Source organism: Leptopilina boulardi, unplaced genomic scaffold, assembly GCF_019393585.1.
Source record: "Leptopilina boulardi isolate dan_hultmark-lab unplaced genomic scaffold, ZJU_Lbou_2.1 LbouV2_216, whole genome shotgun sequence".
In the NCBI taxonomy this organism is placed as follows: Eukaryota; Metazoa; Arthropoda; class Insecta; order Hymenoptera; family Figitidae; genus Leptopilina; species Leptopilina boulardi.
Genome location: NW_026137770.1, coordinates 4,266,654 through 4,288,275, shown reverse-complemented (window position 1 = coordinate 4,288,275; position 21,622 = coordinate 4,266,654). Strand labels below are relative to the sequence as shown.

Below are 21,622 nucleotides of genomic sequence, written 5' to 3'. Positions count from 1 at the left end.
TATTTCATTTTTTAATTTTTTTATCTTCACTGAGACGTTATTCAAGTTAAAATTTAAAAACTCCTTTGAATATTTAAAAAAAAATTATACTCACAATCAGGTCAGATTAGTGCGGCTATAATTCCGTTTTAGGAATTAAAATATCAAAGTTTTCAGGTTTTTGGCCTATTAGAAAGAAAATTGCATTATATATTTTTATTTAACTTTATCACTTGAAATTAAAATCAACTTTTTATTTTAATAACGTATGTACATATAGTTTAAGTGACATTATTTTAAAACTGATTCGATTACGTGGTTTCCATCACCAGAATCAGTACAAAAGTAAGAATCATTACTAAAATCATTTTTTATATTAAAATGGAGAAATCGAAATATTTTTGGCGTTAAAAGTTAATTTAATAAACATTAAAATAAAAAGTTATTTTGTTTAATAAAATTGTTATAAACAAATTTTAGTTCTATTGTTTTAAAAAATCTAATTGTTTATAATTTTTTTAATAACAAATTGGATAAAAAATGTTGGAATGTTATGTATATTTTTTGGAAATATAAAATATACAAGGTTTTTTTTTCAAAGAATACAGTTTATATAAAATAGTGTCGGTGACACACCAATAGATATCGGAACCCACTAAAGGTAGGTTCGAAAGCTAGTATAATATATAATAATTAAATATAAAAAAAACAATAATTTAAATTACATTGAACCGCCGGCGACCAAAAGGGCTTAGGCGTGACTTTCGTTGGCCCTGCGTTCAGCGAGTATCCAGCTATTCCAGGGGCCAATGAAAACCTCGCCTAAGCCCTTTTGGTCGCCGGCGGTTCAATTGTAGATATTCAAAATGTAGAAATAAAAAATTTATGATTATACAATACACTTTTTACTCGTTACAGTGAATTTATTGAAGGTTTATTTTCTTCTAAAAAAATAAAGTAAAATGTCCTTTGCAGTTTTTAATTATTTTGTATAAATTACAATTGAAAGTATTTAATGAGAGACGACTATTCTTTTGGACGAGACCTATGGGCGTGACGTTTTGAAAATTTAAAAAAATATCGAAAAATACAAAGTTTTAAAAATAAAATTATAATGTTTAAATTCTAAAAAAAATTAGTACCTTTTTTTTGGAATTTTCGCATTGAATTTTTAAAAATTTCACGTAAAAAGACAATTTCAAAAATAACTGTTTTTGGCCTGTACCCTCCCATATGAATAAAAAAAGAAAGTTATTTGATTTTAATTACGTTATATTTAAATATAAAAATATTGGAATTAGTTAAATTTATTATTACATTGTATTTCCTAAGGTACTGTACAGATATTAAATATTCAGAATTATTTTTACATATTTATAATAATTGAACATCACCGTTTTTAATGAATTTCGAAATTACGCCATATTGTATAATATGCTGTGAACCTGCTTCAAAAGTGACTGGATCTTCCATTGTTTCTGGTATTACAATTCCATTAATTTCTTTATTTGCAGTGAGAAACACTTGACTTTGAAGATTAGGATCAACAGATAAATTTTCATAATCGAATTGTCTTAATTTTTCTGGCATATGTTGTAAAGCAACTGTTTGAAATAATGTTTCAAAGTTCATGAAATAATCTTTGGCAAAATTCAATTCAGACTCAGTCAGATAGAACTCCTCAGAGTTGTTTAATAAATTATTTCTATGCTCTTTGAGTATATGTATTACATGATTTTCAATTTTCTTAAGGCGAGTCCTGAGGTAGCTCGATATAAGAAATCTTATTCTATTCAATTCCATGGTATGAATTGTAATTCTAATGTCATCTTTTTCTAAACTCTCTAATTTTTCCTCCATGTCTGATAGACATTGCATCATAAAGCGTATGAGGTTTTCCTTATGTGGAAGAAGTTCAGGAGCAAATTTCTCATTTAACCATGCATTTTTAAGAACTTTAAGGGGTTCTTGTAAAGATTCCTGCAAAAAAATTTACATTTTAAAATCAAAAGTTTTGAAAAGAATAAAAAAAAAAATAAAAAGAATAACAGAGATTTTAATAATATTAAAAATATAAAAGCGTTTTAAAAAGAGAATATTATATATGTGATATGTGTGTATGTGATGTATAATAGAATTTTTGAATTGAAATAGTTAAAATAGTCAATATAATAATAATTAAAGAAACAACAATTTTTTTCTTTTTTTGAATGAATAAAAAATAAGTTATGATCAGATGATCATAACAAGTGCAAAAAACAAAAGTGGATTATACAGTTTTTTATATCTCGATATGCCTGGCAACTATTTAAATCGTTTTAATATATTGTATCTATTTTATAGTCTCCATGTCTTCAGTAGAAAATAAAGTATTGATGAAATGAACACAAAAAAATTGTACTTCAACTTTGCGGTGGTTTTTGATTTGAATTAATAGAGTAAATTCCTTTTTATCCCTCAGGCACAAACGTGGCGCTTTTAGATACCTGTCGTCCGGGTGTAAAGCCAATCATTTATTCCCCCGTCTGAAAATGGTGTCTATGTTTGCCCTAGGATAAAAATGAACAGATGGCCCATGTGTTATTTTTGTCCTAGGGTAAAAATGGACGCCATTTTCAAACGGTAGAACAAATGAATGGCTTTTTCACCCGGCCGTCAGATAACCTAAAAGCGCGACGTTTGTGCCCATGGAATAAAAAAGTATCGTAAGTAACATGGGTCTAAAGGCAGGCATTGGACCCTTGTTGCTTAATATACTATTTTACAATTTCTCATGGAGGAAGCATTGTAATACTGAAATTTTTCGAACTTGATTTTTTGATGTATCTTTATGTATTTCGACCTCAGGAATACAAAAATCACATTTTTAAAAAATGTTCCGTGTGTGTATAATATATACTACATTTTCTTAAATATCTCGAATGCTATAAGAGTTAAAGGGATAAATTTTTTTTAAATTGTAGGTCTCACTGTCGGACAAACAATGAGAGAACTTAGAGCAAAATTAATAAAGATAAACTATTATTTTTTTCATTTAAAAATTTTTGAAAAATCGTTTTTTGCCCATAACTTTAAAAAAATATTAGAACACCTATATGTATATTTTTCTTTAATTTTGTAGTTTTTTAAGACGCATCTATTGAAATGTTAGCGAACATTCTACTGATATATTCTATCCAAAGTCATTGAATTTTTAAAAATTAAAGAAAAACGTTTTTTGCTCATAACTTAAAAAAATGTATTGACACCAATAGATATTTATCTCTAGTTTTGTAGAGTTTTTCAAGACGCATCTTTTGACCCATTAGCGAACATCCTACTGTTATTTTATCCAGAGTTATTGACATTTTGAAATTGAAAAATTTTGAAAAACCTGCCTTTTTGTCTTATTTATTAAAAAATATTTATGTATCTTTAAAAGTATTATGAACAACTTGGAGAATATTGCAATCTTTCTTATCGGGTTTTTTTTTCAGACTAATTTTATATATATATAATAAATTAGTAAATCAAATTTTTTTGACTTAATTGAATGTATAAAAAATATACAGTGTAAAAAAAATATGGAAATTTGCCAATATCTCAAGAAGTACGTATTTTCGTGAAAAATGTTTAATACAAAAATTGTTCTCAACAAAAAGATCCATATTTTTGAACCCAAAACATTGGGCCCGGGACCCAACAGTGAAAAAAGAAGTATAACTAAAATGCGTACTTTTCGAGATATTTGCAAGTTTCCATACTTTTTGAACACCCTGTATGGTACACCTATATTTATTATTTATATTATGAACGTTGTTTTTATTAAACTAACCTCTTGTAATTCTTCATTAAAATCTTCAAATTCATTTTCATTTACAACTTCATAAGACATTTTTTAATCTATAATTATTATTGAAATTATTTATGCTGTTTAATATATGAAATCCCTTATAAAATTCTTTTTAATCAAATTGTGTTTGTTTATGGTATTTGGGTAGATCTGTCATCAAGGTTGTACACGATAAATACGTAAGATAAATTACAATGGAACGTCTCAAATATTTCATATCTGACGATGGTAAGATCGTTGGATTCACCGACTCACATTTTGTTTGCAAAAGCGTTCACTTGAAGCGCAACGATCAGAAAGTGAATGGCTTTAAGGTGAAATCACACAGATGCGTAAAGCAGAAAATAATGAAAGTGAGAGAGATGTATATCTACATTTCTTGCACTCATGACTTTCTGATTACGGCAGCATGTGATTTCACTCTAATATATGTATACTGTAGGGCCGTTTCCAAATTGGGATTTTTTAGGGCACTTTTGATAAAGTGTATACTCGGGATGTATGCAGTGTCCTTGTTTTTCCGTTTGAAAAAAAGGACACTGCATACTTCTCGAGTATACACTTTATCAAAAGTGCGCTAAAAATCCCAATTCAGAAACGGCCTAGGTTAGTTCCCACACAGCACCCAAAATTCCCTGAAACTTGACAGAACCTCACACGGCTAGGTTAGGAAACTTCAGTGGCAACTCACACAGCACATATATTTCCAAAATTTTTGAAATATTTCACTGAAATTTTGGAATATTTCAGTGCAAAGTCCTTGAAATATTGCTGCAAACAGGAAAATATCCGCTTATGAGGAAATATTGATGGTCAACTTGTGAAAATATTTTACTGAAATATTCTGGAAATTTTAAACTTAAATGATGCGCACTGGTCGACTTCAGTTACTATGGCTTGTACAACTGCGCAGTAGTTTTTAGTTTTCTAGAATCCTAAGGGTGTTAAAAATTTCAGAAAATATCTATTGATTACATGTGTCAAAAAATTTTGGACATTTTGTAAAATATTTCCTGAATATTTCAGCCCAGTAAAAAAGGATTTTTTGAGATAGCAGTTCGGACAATTGAGCAAGCCGTTTGCTCAATTGTCTAAAATGCATTCGGACAATTGGAGTGTTTGTTCAATTGTCCAATGCATTATGCCCAATAATCCGCAATATTTCTCGTGTCTAAAAAGCTGCTAAAATAATATGAAAAACTATTGAAGCATTGAAAAAACGGTGGAAAATGCATAATTCTTGATTTATACAGAAAAAGAAAGTATAAAAATACCTCGATCGAGGAAAAGGAAAGAGTTTTCCGAAAAATCACTTTTAACTGACAGTATACTGCTGTACTTGACATTTTATGGGTAAAAAAGAGAAGATTATGATAATGAGTGACACTTCATTATCGACTCTCAATATTTGTCGAATGGTAAAATATAATAGTAGATTTCTTTCTGATTTTTTAAAAAAGGAATAATTATTGAATTAATTGAATTAAATATTCTTTTTATGTGGACATTTAAACATCGACACAAACTTGTATGAACCTTGCCACTGAAGTTTCCTAACCTCGCTGTGTGAGATTCTGTCAAGTTTCAGGGAATTTTGGGTGCTGTGTGGGTTGCCATTGTCTCCACTCGCCATTTTTTATAATTCTCGTAAACTACCGCACCCTGCTCTAGTGAAAAGTTATTGAATTTATTGTTAAAATTAAAAGTTACTATAAGGTCACTAAATTTTTACTAGAGCAGGGTGCGGTAGTTGACGAAAATTATGACAAATGGCGAGTGGGGACAATGGAAAAACCGGATGCGCGCATTGTATTACCAACTGTCGCATTTTATTGTTTAAGGGTGCTTAAACAAACGCGGTTCAAAAACGAAAAGTAGGAAAGTAATGTAATGACAGCTGCTACATTGTGCTCCCTGCATGCTTCTGACACCTAACGGTTGCAGAACGTAATAAAGCTGACATTATATTACTTTTCTACTTTTCGTTTTACAATCGTGTTTTTTTTTATAGATTTGCACAATCTTTCGGATTTAGGAAATTTACAAGATAAGGATGCGTGCATCGTTTTCGCATAAAAATCGTCTTCAAGGCGATACGCTTTTGCCTATTGTGTAACCAACCTAAAGGGTCCGTCCTGGTTGGTTTTCATTGTCCCCACTCGCCCTTTGTCATAATTCTCGTCAACTACCGCACCCTGCTCTAGTAAAAATTTAGTAACTTTTAATTTTAACAATAAAGAATAAAGTCACTAAATTGCATAATTGCACTTAGGGACCATTAATTAATTATGTAAGGACGATTTTGGCTAATGTTGACCCCCCCCCCAACCCCCATGTAAGAATACATAAGATTCTTCTGATCCCCCTCCCCCTTACGTAAGTTTTTAACAATATTAATGTAATTAAAAAATTAATTACAAATATAGAAATGGAAAATACTTGGCAAAATCTTACGTAAGAATAGCATCTACCCCCCCCCCCCACCCCGACGTAAGACTATGTGGAGATTTTATACTCCCCTCCCCCTAAGGACCCTTACGTAATTAATGAATGGCCCCTTAACACACAACGCTGCATTCTTCCATTTATAACACTTTTTTGTCCTAGAAAACGACAAAAAAGTGTAGGCATATACGGGCAAGAGTGTATAGGTTATGAAAACAAATGAGAATTTGTCATCAATATCTAAAATCAGACACAAGGATTTCCAAAAATATCCACATAATTATTTTTATGCCTCATTTTTTCAAAAATTCGAAAATACGCTTTTTAAGCAAAAAAATTTTTACTGTAAATTAAATTTTTTTTGTTCAAAAAACTTATTTCTCGTATTGAAACAAATTGATTAACCTATATAAAGTCTATATTTTACTTAAAATCTATAAATTAAATAATTTTTGAAAAAAATTGTTTTACATATTTTTTGAAATAACTTTTTTCTTCATGAAAATTTTTAATAAATTTTGTTAGAGTTGTATTCCTGCCATCACCCAGATTGCATCTAAGCTTGCCGCAAGTTTACTGCTAGCTTCAAATGTCCCACCTGAGCCAAGCTTGCATGGTAAGATGCAAGATCTTGCAGTGCAAGATTGCATAATAAGATTGTCGCAAGATTGTAGCAAGTTTGGTGCAAGGTTACCATAAATAACCTTACTGTGAAGCTTGCCGCGAGGTTGTTGCAAGTTTACGTGCTATCTGGGCAAAATAAATCGATTGATGTATATAAAGTTTACATTTTACCAATATTTATAAAATTGATCGGAATTTTTATTTTTAACAAAAAATTGAAATTTTGAATTTTTTTAAAACTAATGATATATGTATAAGTGTTTATCATGATGAGGAAGCTAAATGGTCATATGAAACAAACAAATTTTTAACTTGTTTGTGCTATGCTAGGCTATGCCCAGATAAAAATTTCTGTATACAGGATCTTATACATACATGATCGCTGTTCCAATATCTTGCGCAAGATTAACGTTAAAAACTTCAAAATTTTTTTACATTATCATGCTATGTTGTTATACAAGAAATTAATAACATTTTTTTTATCAAATCAATAGGTTTTCAATAGGTATTTTACAGCATTATTTTATCTTTCCTGAATAAGTTCAATAATGTAAGACTGCTAAATTAGGAATTTTTGATTGTTTATAGCGTATATATAAAACATATCTAATTTTGTAGAAATTTTTGTTGCAAATAAAAATTACGATCTAATTCTATCACCACTTTTTGAAAAAGTGTATATTATATACTCTCATAAATAATGAAAACTAAAATCAACTTAACCTTGATACCTATAACATTTTGGCAAAGAGTTAAGGTGATTTTATATGTAGTTTTCATGAAACAGGAATGTAATTTTATGTTTTAAGAAAGTGCTCATAGAAAATTAAATTATGGATTTAATTTGCAATAACATTTCATTAAAATCAGCTAAATATTATATATTAAATAGCATAATTAGTAACCTTACTATATATTTGTAATCGTGATCCAAGAAGTACGTAATATTACCTTAATATCAGTGATATTACATTACAAGTTTTCTAATATTATATTTGACGCTCCGTGAAAAAAGTTATAGCTAAGCTCCCAAAATTTTTAGGTTATGTTTTTGATTTTTGAAGTGAAAATACATAAAGGGGTCAACACTTTATACCAAATTATTGATGTTTAAGTTTTTATTACATCTAAAATATTCAATAAAATTTATTTTTGATTTTGCCTAATTAAAATAGAACTTTTTATTGAGGTAAAACTATCACTAAATATATCTTAAAAATTATGGGAGCTTAAGTATCTTTTGTCGCGAAGCGTCACCTATATACAGTGAGAGTAATATATTACCTAAATATTTCACCTTAATATTACCACGTAATATTTCTTGAATATTACCATGTAATACTACCTCAATATTACCTTTAGGTGAACATTCTAATATTTCCCCACAGCACCGAAACTTTCCTAAAGATTTCCTAAAGATTTGTTTGAAATGTTCGAAATATTTAATTGCAATGTTTAGTTAAAATTGTGTAAAGATTTAAATGTCCCGATTAAATAAATATTTAGTGTTAAACTATCCTGAACATTTATTCAAGTGGGACATTTAAATCTTTACACAATTTTTAATAAACATTGCAATTAAATATTCCGAACATTTCAAATAAATCTTTAGGAAATTTTTAGGAAAGTTTTGGTGCTGTGGGGCTTTACAGAATTTCTTTTTATTTATTTTCTTTTTTCCATTTTCTATAGTAGTCATTATTTTGTTAATTAGTAATCGAGCAGTTTGCTAAACCGTCCTTCAAAGTTTTCCTCTAAACCTGGTCATCCTATGTTCTAAAACTATTGAAGTTCAAATGCAAAATGGATGACGTGTCACACTGGACTGCATTATACTCAATACTTCCTGTGTGATATATAGCTATATACAATACAGGGTTCGTATATAAAGAATTATGTAACTATTCATCTTTGTACTCTTTTACAATTTTTGTTATAAGAAATATTGAGAAACGAAATTTTTAAAAAATATTTTATGAAGTCGATTTATGACATTAAAATAATCGATTCTTTTTAACATAACTTTTTTGCCGTTATGTATCGAAATGGACGATTTTTTTTTGATAACCCATCCCTATTCGGTTGTATGCATGTGTATAAATTCACACATACGCAGGATACAAAAATAATCCTCTATATATGTAGAGATGGCATCAAGATCAGGATAGCAAATATAGTTTAGCTCGAAAAATTGAACTGAATATAAGTAGAGGGGATAACCTTGGAGCTAAGGGATCTTCAATAGTATGTATGTACCAATTTGGTTGGCGGGCAGGAGATTCTCATTGCCAGCTGAGCTAACTGTAAATGTGTGTTTCTATGTTCATGTGAGAGAAACAGAGAGGGGTTAGCGTTGCGCACATGTGTTTGAATATGTGTGAGTGTGGTTGAAACGAAAAGGTTCGACTATCTCGAGCGAAATTTCAGCCCAGTTGCAGTACTGGTTGAGTTCTACGTTTGACTGTACTCTTCTTGCTCCTCACTTCTAGACTTGTTAAGACTTGTAGTCGGTCACACATTCTTCCTGGTCCGCGTATTTGTCTGACGTTCAATCTACCTCAAAAGAAGCCGTGAGCATCTTATACCTGCATTTCCTGTATCTTTATTTTCGATAAAGGTATGTAACATTATTTTTAAAATTATATTATATATTTTCTTGTGATAATAATTTTTACATTTATTCATTGAACCTTAAAATCTCTATATATATGTAATTATAAATTAATTTGCTATATCGAGGTCTATTTAATATTTTCTTTTTAAAAAAATATTAATTTATGTCATAATTTTTTATTTTTCATATATAAAAGAAAGAAAATCTAAATTCTGTAGATAAAACAATTGAACTGTGATAGATTTTTTATATATGTGTTCTTAATGAAGTGTTAGTAAAAAATATTTTTTGGAAGTTAAAATAAAAAAAAAAAAACAGAAATTCACTTAAAATTTAGTTCCGTTCTTGAAGATTGCATAAATATTTTAATTCCAGGTAATTTTTCAAATTAAAAAATCACAATACAAAATTTTTTATTGCCATTTTTTATTCATGTATGTTTTTAAAAACAATTGCTGAATATTTTAATTAAAACGATAGCAGGTGTGGTCTTGTAAGATTATACTTTGTTATAGTTCACTACACGTACATCAAACACTGCTGGCAAGCAGGATTAAATTTAAAACGAATTGTTAGAATACCTGTGATATTGTGTGTATCTACATAACTATTATATCACATTAAAAAAAAATTTCTGTTTCAATTTTTTATACGCTATATTTAATTATAATCTGTTTTATTTTTCATCAATTAGTTAATTAATTTTTTGAATTTCATTTTTTTTATTTTATACAAATTGTCCTCAAGGGCGATATTTTAATATTGAAAAAAAAAAATTTGGTGGATGTGTACGTCATTACAATATATATTTACTTATCTAGTGGGCGCAGCTCTTATATAAGCTAAAAGATTTCAACGTTCAGAATGACAATGATTCTGTTTATTTTTAAATTGCTAAATTTTTTAAAGGTTTTTTTTTTTTTTGAAAAACACTAAAACATACATAATGTTTCATACAGTTTAGGTTATAAACAAAACTATTAAATTTATTGTCGCAGTTTTATAATTACTCTCAATTGGAATTTAAAATCTCTTTTCTTTGAATTTGTATTTATTTTAAATATTAATATATACGTTATGCTGAATTTATTTCTCAATTTTTCTAATTTTTTTCCAATTAATTATTTTTTTAATTACTTGATTAGTAATGTGATAAAAAAAATTAAATTTTTTAATTTTAAATAAGTTTAATTATTAAATAATTATTCTTTAATTTGTTAATAATTGATAATTATTGATAAAACATAAGTGAAGAAATAACAAATTTTTCAAAAATCAAAACTTTTTTTTTTGCAAACGTTTATATAAATTTTTAATTTTTCTTTTTTCATTAAATACTCTCAACATTTAAATTTGGGACCATCTTCTATTTAAGTTTTTTATTAATCAAAAAATTAATTAAAGTTTTTAAATTTTGTAATCTTTTCATAGATTGGTTCGTAATGTGCATATAAATTTAAGTTAAACATACTTAAAATTTTGAAATTTAAATATTATTAATTGCATTTTATTTATTTATTGTTATTATTATTTTTTTTTATTGGAAATTTAACCTGATTCTTGGAGGTTATTTTCTAGGACATTTTTCGAATAAAAAGCGTATGTTCTTCGAAAAAAAAAATGACTTTTTGCAATAAGCATGAGTACAAAATCAATAACTCTTTGTTTATTTCAAAACAATGTTTTGTGTACTTAATATATTGTTTATTTAAAATAATATTATTTTTTATATACTAAGATCCAAAATTTGGTTTAACTAGCTTTTGTTCTTTTTCTTATATATATATATAAATAAGAAAATATATATATATATATGTTGAAACTTGTATACATATATATATTGGCCAGAACTCGGAGCTTGCTTTTTACCACCTATAGTTTCATTTGTCAAGGTTACAAAGTCAAGGTTGTGTATTCAAGGTTACCCAAAGCGCATACTACTAATCGATTATTTGCCTTTAAATTACTTGTCACGACAAGGATTTTTTTTTTTTGTTGAAAACACAAACGAATTATTGATAATCTATAATTTATTTGTGCCAATCTATTGTATTTATCAGAGTGTAATATTAATATATTTTCAAACATTTAATACTTATTTATACATGTACACTATACCATCGAGAAATATATAAGACCACCCCTTCTATAATGATTAAAAAAAAATTTTAAACAGGAACTATAGAAACAAAAACTTTACTTTCATTTTTTTTTTTTTTTTTTTTTATAATAATCTAAGAAAAATTAAACATAAAGTTTTTTTATTTTTTCAATAAAATGTGGGTCAGATTCGTGTAACGGACAACTTCGTTTCAGCATCACTTTTAAGGGATTATATCTAATATTGTAGTAGTAAAAAATTGATATTTGACAATTTTTTTTTTCATTTGAATAATTTTTCTTTTAAATAAAGAAACATTTTATTCAAAAGTACATACATTTAAGTGTTTTAAAAGAATTTCGAAATTGAAAAATATTTTTAAATATTTTATAGTTTTTTGTAAACTTAGAATTGCTTTGTAGTGGCCAAGATGGGGACGCATTTTTGATTTTTAGAACATAATCCTATAAAAATCATTAGTTAGAATTTTCATTTTATGGAATTTCATTTGTCATAATTATTTTTGAGCCCAATTTTTATTTGTTCGAATTAGTATTTTGCAGAATTTTCATCAAAACGATTTTTTATATTACAGAATTTTTATGTAACCAAAAATTCACTTCACAGAATTTTTATTTGTCAGAATTTTTATTTTCTCGAATTTTCATTTAACATAATAGGCATTTTAAAGAATTTTTATTGGGTAGAATTTTCATTTGTTCAAATTATTATTTGATATAATTTCTATATAACCGATATTTCATACTACAGAATTTTTACTTAACCGAAAAATAATTTAACAAAATTTCTAATTTATAGAATTTTCATTTGTCCGAAATTGCAAATGGCCGAACAAACAATCAACAGAAGAAAGATTTCCGCGCGATTTTGAAAATCCACCAATCAAAAATTATCCATAAAATTGTGATTGGTTGATTTTAAAAATCGCGCCGAAATCTTTCTGTCGATTGTTTGTTCGGCCATTTGCAATTTCGGACAAATGAAAATTCATCTGAAAAAAAATTCTATATAATGAAATTCTACCCAATAAAAATTCTTTAAAATGCCTATTATGTTAAATGAAAATTCGAAAAAATAAAAATTGGAACAAATAAAAATTCTGTAAAGTAAATTTTTAGTTACATAAATATTCTGTAATATAGAAAATCGTTTTGATGAAAATTCTGCAAAATACTAATTCGAACAAATAATTAAATAAACAAATAATTTATAAATTTAATGATATTTGAAATATTGAAATTAATTTTTAAAATTGAATTTTCATAAAAATAAGTTAAAATTAATGTATTTAATTTTTTTTTCATGGACTTTGATCATTTTTCTAATATTTAAAAATATCTTAAAAGATAGCTTAAAATCTTTGGATTATATAATGTAAATTGTAGAACGATATCTTAACAGCATATGACTGTTAGGTCACATGATCGCCACAATGTTAATTTGTCGGATGGGTTTCTTGTAAAATATTGAATGAATTGAGCTGAAATTTTATGAAGGAGTCTAACATATAATAAACAGTGATGTGCAAAAGTGTTGATAAATCGTTAAATCAATTAATGCACATATATATATAAATTTTTAATTACAATACAAAAAAAATGTTATGGTTAATTATTTATATAATTTAAAAATTTCAATATTCTTACGTCAGTTTTTTCACATCACCGTGAACACTACTGTTGTGCAAGCATCGCAAACTCCTAACCATAATTTGACCTCCCTTTTTTTTATATAAATCATTGTTCTGCTCTCTAAATTTGAATTAATAAAAAGCTGTTCATTAGTAATTTAATTTACATTGGAAATTTCTAGAAAAAATTTACAGCCATGAAAAATAAAAACAATACGTTAAACATTTAATATTATTAATTTATTTTTGGATACACACGCATAGAAAAAGTTTACTGTGGCAGCGAACTATTTTTACTACCACATCAAATTAGGTTTGCTAATATAGGGACAGCGAACAAATTTTCTGTGCAGCAATATAATATATAAATTTATATAATTTATAATATATTTATAAAAAATTTAAAGTGAAAAAAGTAGGTAAACAATTTTTTTTTTTCATTTTAACGTTCAGAACTTCAGACACATAAAAAAAAATGTATAACTATCTAAATCAAAAAAGAAGGTTTTTTCTAAAACTTAGTGGAAATTGTAACTAATTTAAATTATTTTAAAGTTTTCACTAATTCAAATATAGAGTCTGTTGATTTAAAATTTTTTGAATGTTTGTCAAAGTTTGTTAATTAACAAAGTTATATTTTCTTTATGTTGATGATGCATCTAGTTTATTGTATTAATAGAAAAGCATTTTCGAAAGCATTTGATTGACCTATTTATATATATAAAATACACATTTGATATAAATTAAAAAATTATTCATTATTTTTAATCATTTTTAAGTTTTTACGAAATACAAATTTGTATTTTTTTTTTAATAACATTTTTAATTGACATTTTTTTAATGAGTATGAATACGGTCTGTAATTACATATCCGTCTACCAATATAATCGCGAGCGCATGGAATGAACTTCTTTGTTTGATATCTCAAAAATCAAAAGGCATTCCATCAACATTTTTTTTTTTTAATTAGCAAATGAGATTATTAAGATTGAAACGTAATCTGATATAAAAATTTCAAATTATGAAGCTCAGTATTTTTTTTTTGTTTTTTGACTTTTTGGCGCGATTTTATATTTTTGCTATAGAAATTTCAACAAAATCAATTAAAAAGTTTTTAAAAAGTAGAAATTAAGAAAATTAACGACATATCCGGAAAAAAGAGCATTGGAATTTTCCGAAAAATTATTTTCTAAAATACTTTATCAGGATGTCTACTAACTGGGAAATAGATGGGAATTTAAATTGTCCGGGAAAAACTGGGAATTAGTCCAATTTTCTTTATGGATATGAAAGCTGTAAAAGTAAGGAATATTCTGATCTTTAGGTCATTTCATTTCGAGGTCTATAAACACTAAAAACAATTACTTAAAATTATAACTTACTACTTTTCAGTTTTAACTTCAATTAAGTAAATAAAAAAATTCAGTCTTAAAAGCACCTTGAAAGTAGACACAGTTGACTTAATAGAATATTAAGATTTGAGGTATAGGGAAAAAGTCCTTATAGAACTACTTTTTAGTCCTTTTTGTACATTAATAACAAAGCTATAGACGCGCGTGCGCACTAAGCCTCTGTCCGAGGATCGATAAATGGTTGTCACGGTCGATGTTTAAGAAATTTTTAGTCAGTTTTTAGAGGATAATCTGTCTAATACAGCATTATTTAATAGAATAATATTTATATTTTAAAGAAATTTATTTTGTAATTGCAAATGTATATAAATAGATTCTTATTTTTTACATTTTCTCATTAATTTGTATTGCCTCTGATTCTAACCTATAAATTGTGATCATAATATTAGTTTATTTAAAGAACTTTTAGAAAAAATTTTTCAGTACGATTTATGGCTTAAAGTATTCGGCTCATAAGATGAATTTCAGGTGTTCTGACCTTTTTTTGTTAACACCTTAAAAGTAGTACACAATCATACTTGTTTTAAGTATTTGTTTTTAATATGTATATTAAAGGGTTATATCTTGTGAAGAGGCAAAAAATAAATTTTTTGAAAATTTTTTTCAAAGAAAGTTGTTATTTTTTGCATCGGATTATGTAACTTTTAAAGTAAAAATAATATTTTTACATTTTCAAAAAACATCGATTTTTGTGGCTGCTGCAACGATTTTCCCACGGCTTCTCTGAAAAAAAGTGTCTTACGGTGAGCAAGATATTTTCTAACTGGATCATCTGAAATTAAAAACAGCAAAATTTTTATTTAATATAATATCAAATCTTGTTTTTCTTGAAGGAATGAAAAAAGTATTACATTTACACAATGTTGCAGCTTCTAAAAAAAATGTTTAATTTAGTTTTTTTAAAGCTGCCATTTTGTGTAAATCTAATATTTTTTTCATTCCTTCGATTAAAGACAACATTTAATTTTATATTAACTAAATATTTTTCATTTACTCTGCGCTAAGAATAAGCGAATAGTTACTAATTCAAAGCGAATAGTCGCTAATTCAGATTTAGAGAGCAGATAATCCAGTTAGAAAATATCTTCCTCACCGTAAAACACTTTTTTTGTTTTAGAAAAGCCATCGTTAAATTGTTGCAGCAGTCACAAAAATGGTTTTTTTTATAAAAATTATAATTTTTGTTTTTACTTTAAAATTTATCTACATAATCGATGAAAAAAAATTCATTCTAATAAATTAATAACTTATTTCTTTAAAAAAAATTTTTAAAAAATTGCTATTTTTTGCCCTTTAAGTTTTATTTAAATTCGTTAGCTTATTCCGAATTGTGATTAAAAAAATAACTTCTGAAATGACAAATGTACAATTTGTACAATGTATATTTGACAAAAAAAAAAAAATAAACTAAGAAAAAACTGGGAAATGACAGGGAATTTCATTGAACGAAATTAGTAGACACCCAGATTAAATCTTTTATTTCAAAGTTATAAAATAAATCCTGAATATAATTAGAAATATTTAATTTAATATTTAATAATAATATTGGAATTTCTATCAAAAAATAGTCGTTTTGGACCTCTTGCAACATTTTTATTAATTTTTTAATTTTTGTTTTTTCTTAACCACCCACATAGTAATGATACGGCCTTTATGCCAGTATACTGCCAATATTGTTTGGTTCCAAAAATCTATACTGACTATTAATAATGTGTCAGTGTTAAACTCCGGCAAATCACGGACTTTTCAACTAGGAATGTAAGTATATAGTACATATCATATTATAAATTTAAAATATTAAATTCTCTTTAATTCTCACACTTAGTGAATTTTGTTGATTTTTTAATTAAATACTAGTTCCGACATTTAGGTTTTTTTTAATTTGACTTCACATTTACAATTATTAAATGTCATGATGTAAAATACATCTATAAATTAATATAGAGAATACAAAAAAAATCAACAAAAATAAGTACATTTTACTACGACAAGTTAAATTCAACCAGATTCACAAAGTATTTTCAATCCCTTTATAATGGTCGATTTATCCCTTCTAAATATAGTGAAATTGTGTCTCAATATAGGTAACTTTTCCCCCTACGATAATTTGATTTTCCCTCTAGGATAGTTAAATTGTATATCTGTTAAATGTATGTTCTACACTAGTTTGAGTATATAGATACATATAGTATATTTATATATAACCCTATATAGATACATACATATATACACACAGGAAAATGGGGTATTAATGTGTAATCTTAAGGGTCAAAATAACTTTATTTGAGGGTGATCTATATAGGACAACACTCTAAGTAGTAGACATAACATATATCATTCACAGATATTCTATTTAATTATCCAAGAGGGAAAATCATACAATAATTAAGGGCAATGATTACATAATTTAGAAGGGTTAAAAGAACTATTATATTTTCAAAAAATCTTGTTATTTTAGAATGTAATTTGAATTAATAGTCCAAAATCGTATATACTGTAAGATTTAATACCCCCATATGTTTTATGGATAAAATTTATCTTAAATGAAATATTTTTTCATTCTGTTTCCAAAATCTTTATAGGATATTTATCAGGTCATTTTATTGATAAGAAAATTGTTATGAAAATTTGTTAAATTTATTCCCTTACAAGTTTTATGGATGAAACTATAGGCTACCTAAAAAAATATGTTTTATGAAAATTGATTGACAGATGATAAAATTTGTTTAAATTGTTGACAAATTATGAAATAATTTTTAACAATATGGGTAACTTTTTTTCTTTTTAAAAATTAAAACTTTCTTTCTGGTATGAAGGAAAAATACCATATTTAAGTGAAGAAAATGACAAAAAATGTTTTACAATGATAATAAATAATAATAATAATAATAATAATAATTATTATTATTATTATTATTATTATTATTATTATTATAATTATTATGTCAAATTTTAATTGGAAAATTGAAAATTCGTATAAAAAATAATTATTTCTAATAAAATTCTTTATGCCACACATTCTCGAAAAACTCGTTTTATTGATATTTAAAAAAATGTGAATGAATTGGAAGTTTTTTCCATTCATGTAAATGAATTTTAAGAACATTGCATGATATTTAAGTTATATAATTACTGAAAATTCATGCATACGCATGCGTTACGGCTACAACGCATGAATTTTCAGTTATTATATAACTTAAATTTCATTCAATGTTCTTAAAATTCATTTACATGAATGGAAAAAACTTCCAATTCATTCACCTTTTTTTAAACACTACTTTATGGAATAATCATGCGCCTAAGTATGGTAAAAAATAAATAGATCATTAAAAAATCTTGATATTTCTTTTTTTATTTTTGAAAAATAGAATATTGTTTTGACATTTAATTATTATAAGCTTATTTTGAAGTTTTAAGTAATGTTTTCTTCGCTACTTTTATAATACAAAATTAAAATATGCGGATTTTTTGTACTTTTTTTAAAAAAGTCATGATTTTTATCAGCATGTCTTATCTGTTTTTTCGCTTGAGTAATATTTTTCGGGAAAACCGCAACTAAAAATATAAATCGAACCAAACGCGGATTACAATTTTATGGAGGAAAGGCACAACCACATAACTGACATTTTTATCAAATTTATGATAACATAAGAATTCTTTTTATTTATAGTAATAATACTTTTTAAAGTCTCATACACGTTAAAAAATTTATGAACAGTGACATATCAAAAGTACAATATATAGATACATATATATAAAATTAGGAAATCTATTTAATAGATTACTTATAACGTTTAACAAGTTCAAATAAATGTTTAATCTATATCACTCAGAAAAAAGATATGTTTGAACCAAATGTACCATTTTTTTATATTTACCCAATTTTTTGGTTAGTTCAAACAAAATTTGTTTAATTCAAATAAATATTTATTTGATCTAAATAACTGTTAGGTTTATTTTAATAAATTTTTTGAACAAAGAAAAAATTTGATTGAGCTAAATAAACGTTTGGTTAACTGTATATCAATGCATTTATTTTGTTGATTTAACCAAAATTTGGTTGCTTCAAACGAATTTTTTTCTGAGTGTAAAATTAATAGGCATATTACTATTTTCATTTTCTTAAGGAAATTGAATATTTCCTATAATAGTTCAAATAAATACTGTTTCATAGATATTGTATTCTCTATTCTAGCGAAAATGGATTTAAGTGGTTATTCACTCAGAAAATATTGAGTGAATACATAAAATATATACATTTTTTTTATTCGAACTTAACCGGTGTAATCAAATAATTAATTGTATAAGTATGCAAATTGTAAAAATTTGATTTTCACTATAAGTTCATCTAAAATTTGAGTATTTACACATCTCTTATTAATTGCAAATAAAAATAATATTGTTACGATGGAAATAGATTAAATTTCTTGAAAAATCTTTGAATTCTTATAAATACATCTACCTGTACAGTATATATATATATATATATATGTTAAGTAATAAAAATAAATGTTTAATACCGAACATATCTGTTAATGTTTCAATTTTACATGAACAAAGAGAGTATTAAAACTTGTTTATCTCTCAAAATCATGACAAGTTCAATTATGTGGCTATGCCTTTCCGAGAGAATTTGACACGACATCGCCATCGACGCATACTCATGAGTAACTCGATGCGCTGATTACAAGGCGATAGAGAAAATTGGCGATTAGGTCATTTTCATCGTAAAATAGATTTAAAAAGAAATCCCCTTTAAATTATAGACATTTTGTATTTATCTTTTGTTAATGAACAAAAACTTGAAAAATGTTTTAAACAAAAGTTGTATAGAAAACGAATTAAAATATACTGGGAAAAAAAAGAAATTAAAATCTACTTTTTAATACGGCAATTTATGATGCGTTACCAAGGCAATTGTTTCTTTGAGAAAAGGCAATTTTTGCTTTTTTACTAACGATAAAGAGGCAAATAACATTTATTTGTTACCTTAGTAACTTGGCAAATATTGACATTTTTTTGTACAGAAACAATTGCCATTTGTAAACATTTTATGTCTCGTGTATTTTTTTCGTATGAATCATGTTTTTCTAAAAAACTGCAACTAAAAATATTTTATTAATATATCCAAATATTGTACCAGAAATAGTACTCTCAACATGCAAAGTATAATTGATACATTAAACGATGTTCTTTATTTTTAGAGATGAAATATTTTCGATTTTTCCGAGTCATAAAATTGGAAATGGTGAAATTTAGTTAAAAAATTAAAACCATTGCATTTAAAATTTCGTTTATAAAATTATTAAATATTAAATATATTGTTAAATATTTTTTTACAAGTTGTAGGGAGAGTGTCGAGTCGCTAAAAGGTTGCTGTCATCCACAAGCGATGACGTGGCAAAGCATATGTGGTTCGCTTTAAGTGCTGGTTGCTTGCAGAATACAAAACATTCTTATGATCAGTTACATTCTTTATTTTTTAGAACTTATACGCGGGAGGGTCGGCTTCCCCCGCAAGATTTCTTTCATTCATAATGCCGGGTGCGTTCGACATTCAGGCAAAGCAGTGAAAGTCTGGGAATTTTAAAAGGACAATAGAAAAAAAATATTTGCTTCACTGTATAAGTCCAGATTTTTATAGACGTTTCATTTTCATAAAATGCAACAGCAAATTATGCACTTAGTATAATTTTATAAATTTACACAATATCTTGAAAGTATTCTAGGTGTAAATACAAAAAATGTAAAAAAAAATAGAGTAGTGTTGGATAACTTTTAAACATTTTGGGGAAAAATTTTTTTTAGATATTTTTGGAACATTTTAGTAAAATATTAAATTTCTCTCTATCAACCCTTAAAAATTAAAAAAAAAAAATTAAAAACGCCCAAATTGATCAAACTGAAAAATAAGAGTTAAGTTTTATAAAAAGGAGTGAAATTTGTTATACTCTCTAAATCTGAATTAGTAAAAAAGTTTACTAATTTGAATTAGTGACTCACTTTTTGCTTCTCAATTAGTAAAATTTTACTAATTATTAGTATCTTTTACTATCAATTAGTAAAATGTAACTAATTCTAAAGCAAAAAGTGAGTCACTAATTTAAATTAGTAAACATTTTTACTAATTCAGATTTAGAGAGTAATTTTTAAATAACCAAGTACGGTAACCCTTTTTAAGGTTAAATGTCCGGGGCTATCCAACTCTCCCCTGTTTCACATAATTTATAAAAATAGGTCATATTCAGATGGTCATAACTTTGATTTAATAAACAGTTGTTCTTTTTTTAGATTTACTTGCAATCAGTAATTCACAGTCAGTGTATTAAGGTAGAGCGTTCTATGGAGAGGGGTACGTGGAGAGGTTTATGAGGGAAATTCATGAGGTTGTTGGTGCAGAGTGTTTAGATTACTATATAGATGACAAGAGAAATAAAAATACATAATAAAGAAAAAGATATAGAGATATCTGAAATTACTTTTACCCAAAAGTTATGAGCGATGGGTTTAATATTTCTAAAAAAATAAAAATTTATACCACACTTATTTTTTGAACTTTGGGGTGAAACTTTTTAAAAATAGGTATATATATAAATACATACATAATTACTAAAAATATTTTATTATTATACTTTCAAAAGCAACTAAAAATAATATAATTCGACTGTTTTACGTAAAACAAAAAAAGAAAAATGACACTTAAAAACTGTCAATCATTCAAAGTCATTTGAGGTTGAAAAATAAATAGAAAACTTCTTAACGACTCATCAACACAGCTGTCTTCTTCAGATACTCAAAAATTTTATTACAATTATTTACAGAAAAAAATAATTTACAATTTGTATATTGAACTTTTTTTTTACAATAATAAATAACAATAATTTGTTAATTTGTGTTGCTGTGTTGTTGAAACGTTAAAAAGTTGTTTTTTCTTTTTTTGCTTATTTTTCAACTAATAATAAAT

The 21,622-nt window shown here is 26.1% G+C and overlaps 2 protein-coding genes across 2 annotated transcripts in view; one reads left to right on the top strand and one right to left on the bottom strand.

Annotated features, from left to right (window-relative positions):
• Window positions 1-944: 944 nt before the first annotated feature.
• Window positions 945-3,998, bottom strand: LOC127279420 (DNA replication complex GINS protein SLD5). The gene is made up of 2 exons (XM_051301767.1): window positions 3,794-3,998; window positions 945-1,959 (listed from the first exon to the last, which is right to left on the bottom strand). The coding sequence occupies exons 1-2, from the start codon at window positions 3,851-3,853 to the stop codon at window positions 1,354-1,356; spliced, it is 666 nt and encodes a 221-aa protein (XP_051157724.1). The 5' UTR covers window positions 3,854-3,998; the 3' UTR covers window positions 945-1,353.
• A 5,265-nt stretch (window positions 3,999-9,263) lies between these two features.
• The window catches only part of LOC127279412 (arginine kinase), a 28,053-nt gene continuing 15,694 nt past the window's right edge, over window positions 9,264-21,622 (top strand). The window contains exon 1 of the mRNA XM_051301758.1: window positions 9,264-9,497. The gene's annotated coding sequence lies outside the window, so the exon portion shown is untranslated. The remainder of the gene's footprint in view (window positions 9,498-21,622) is intronic.

Coding starts and splice junctions, on each gene's coding strand:
- LOC127279420 (XM_051301767.1), bottom strand. CDS start 3,853: ATGTCTTATGAAGTTGTAAATGAAAATGAATTTGAAGATTTTAATGAA. Junction 1,960..3,793: donor TTAATGAAGAATTACAAGAG/GTTAGTTTAATA, acceptor ATTTTTTTGCAG/GAATCTTTACAAGAACCCCT.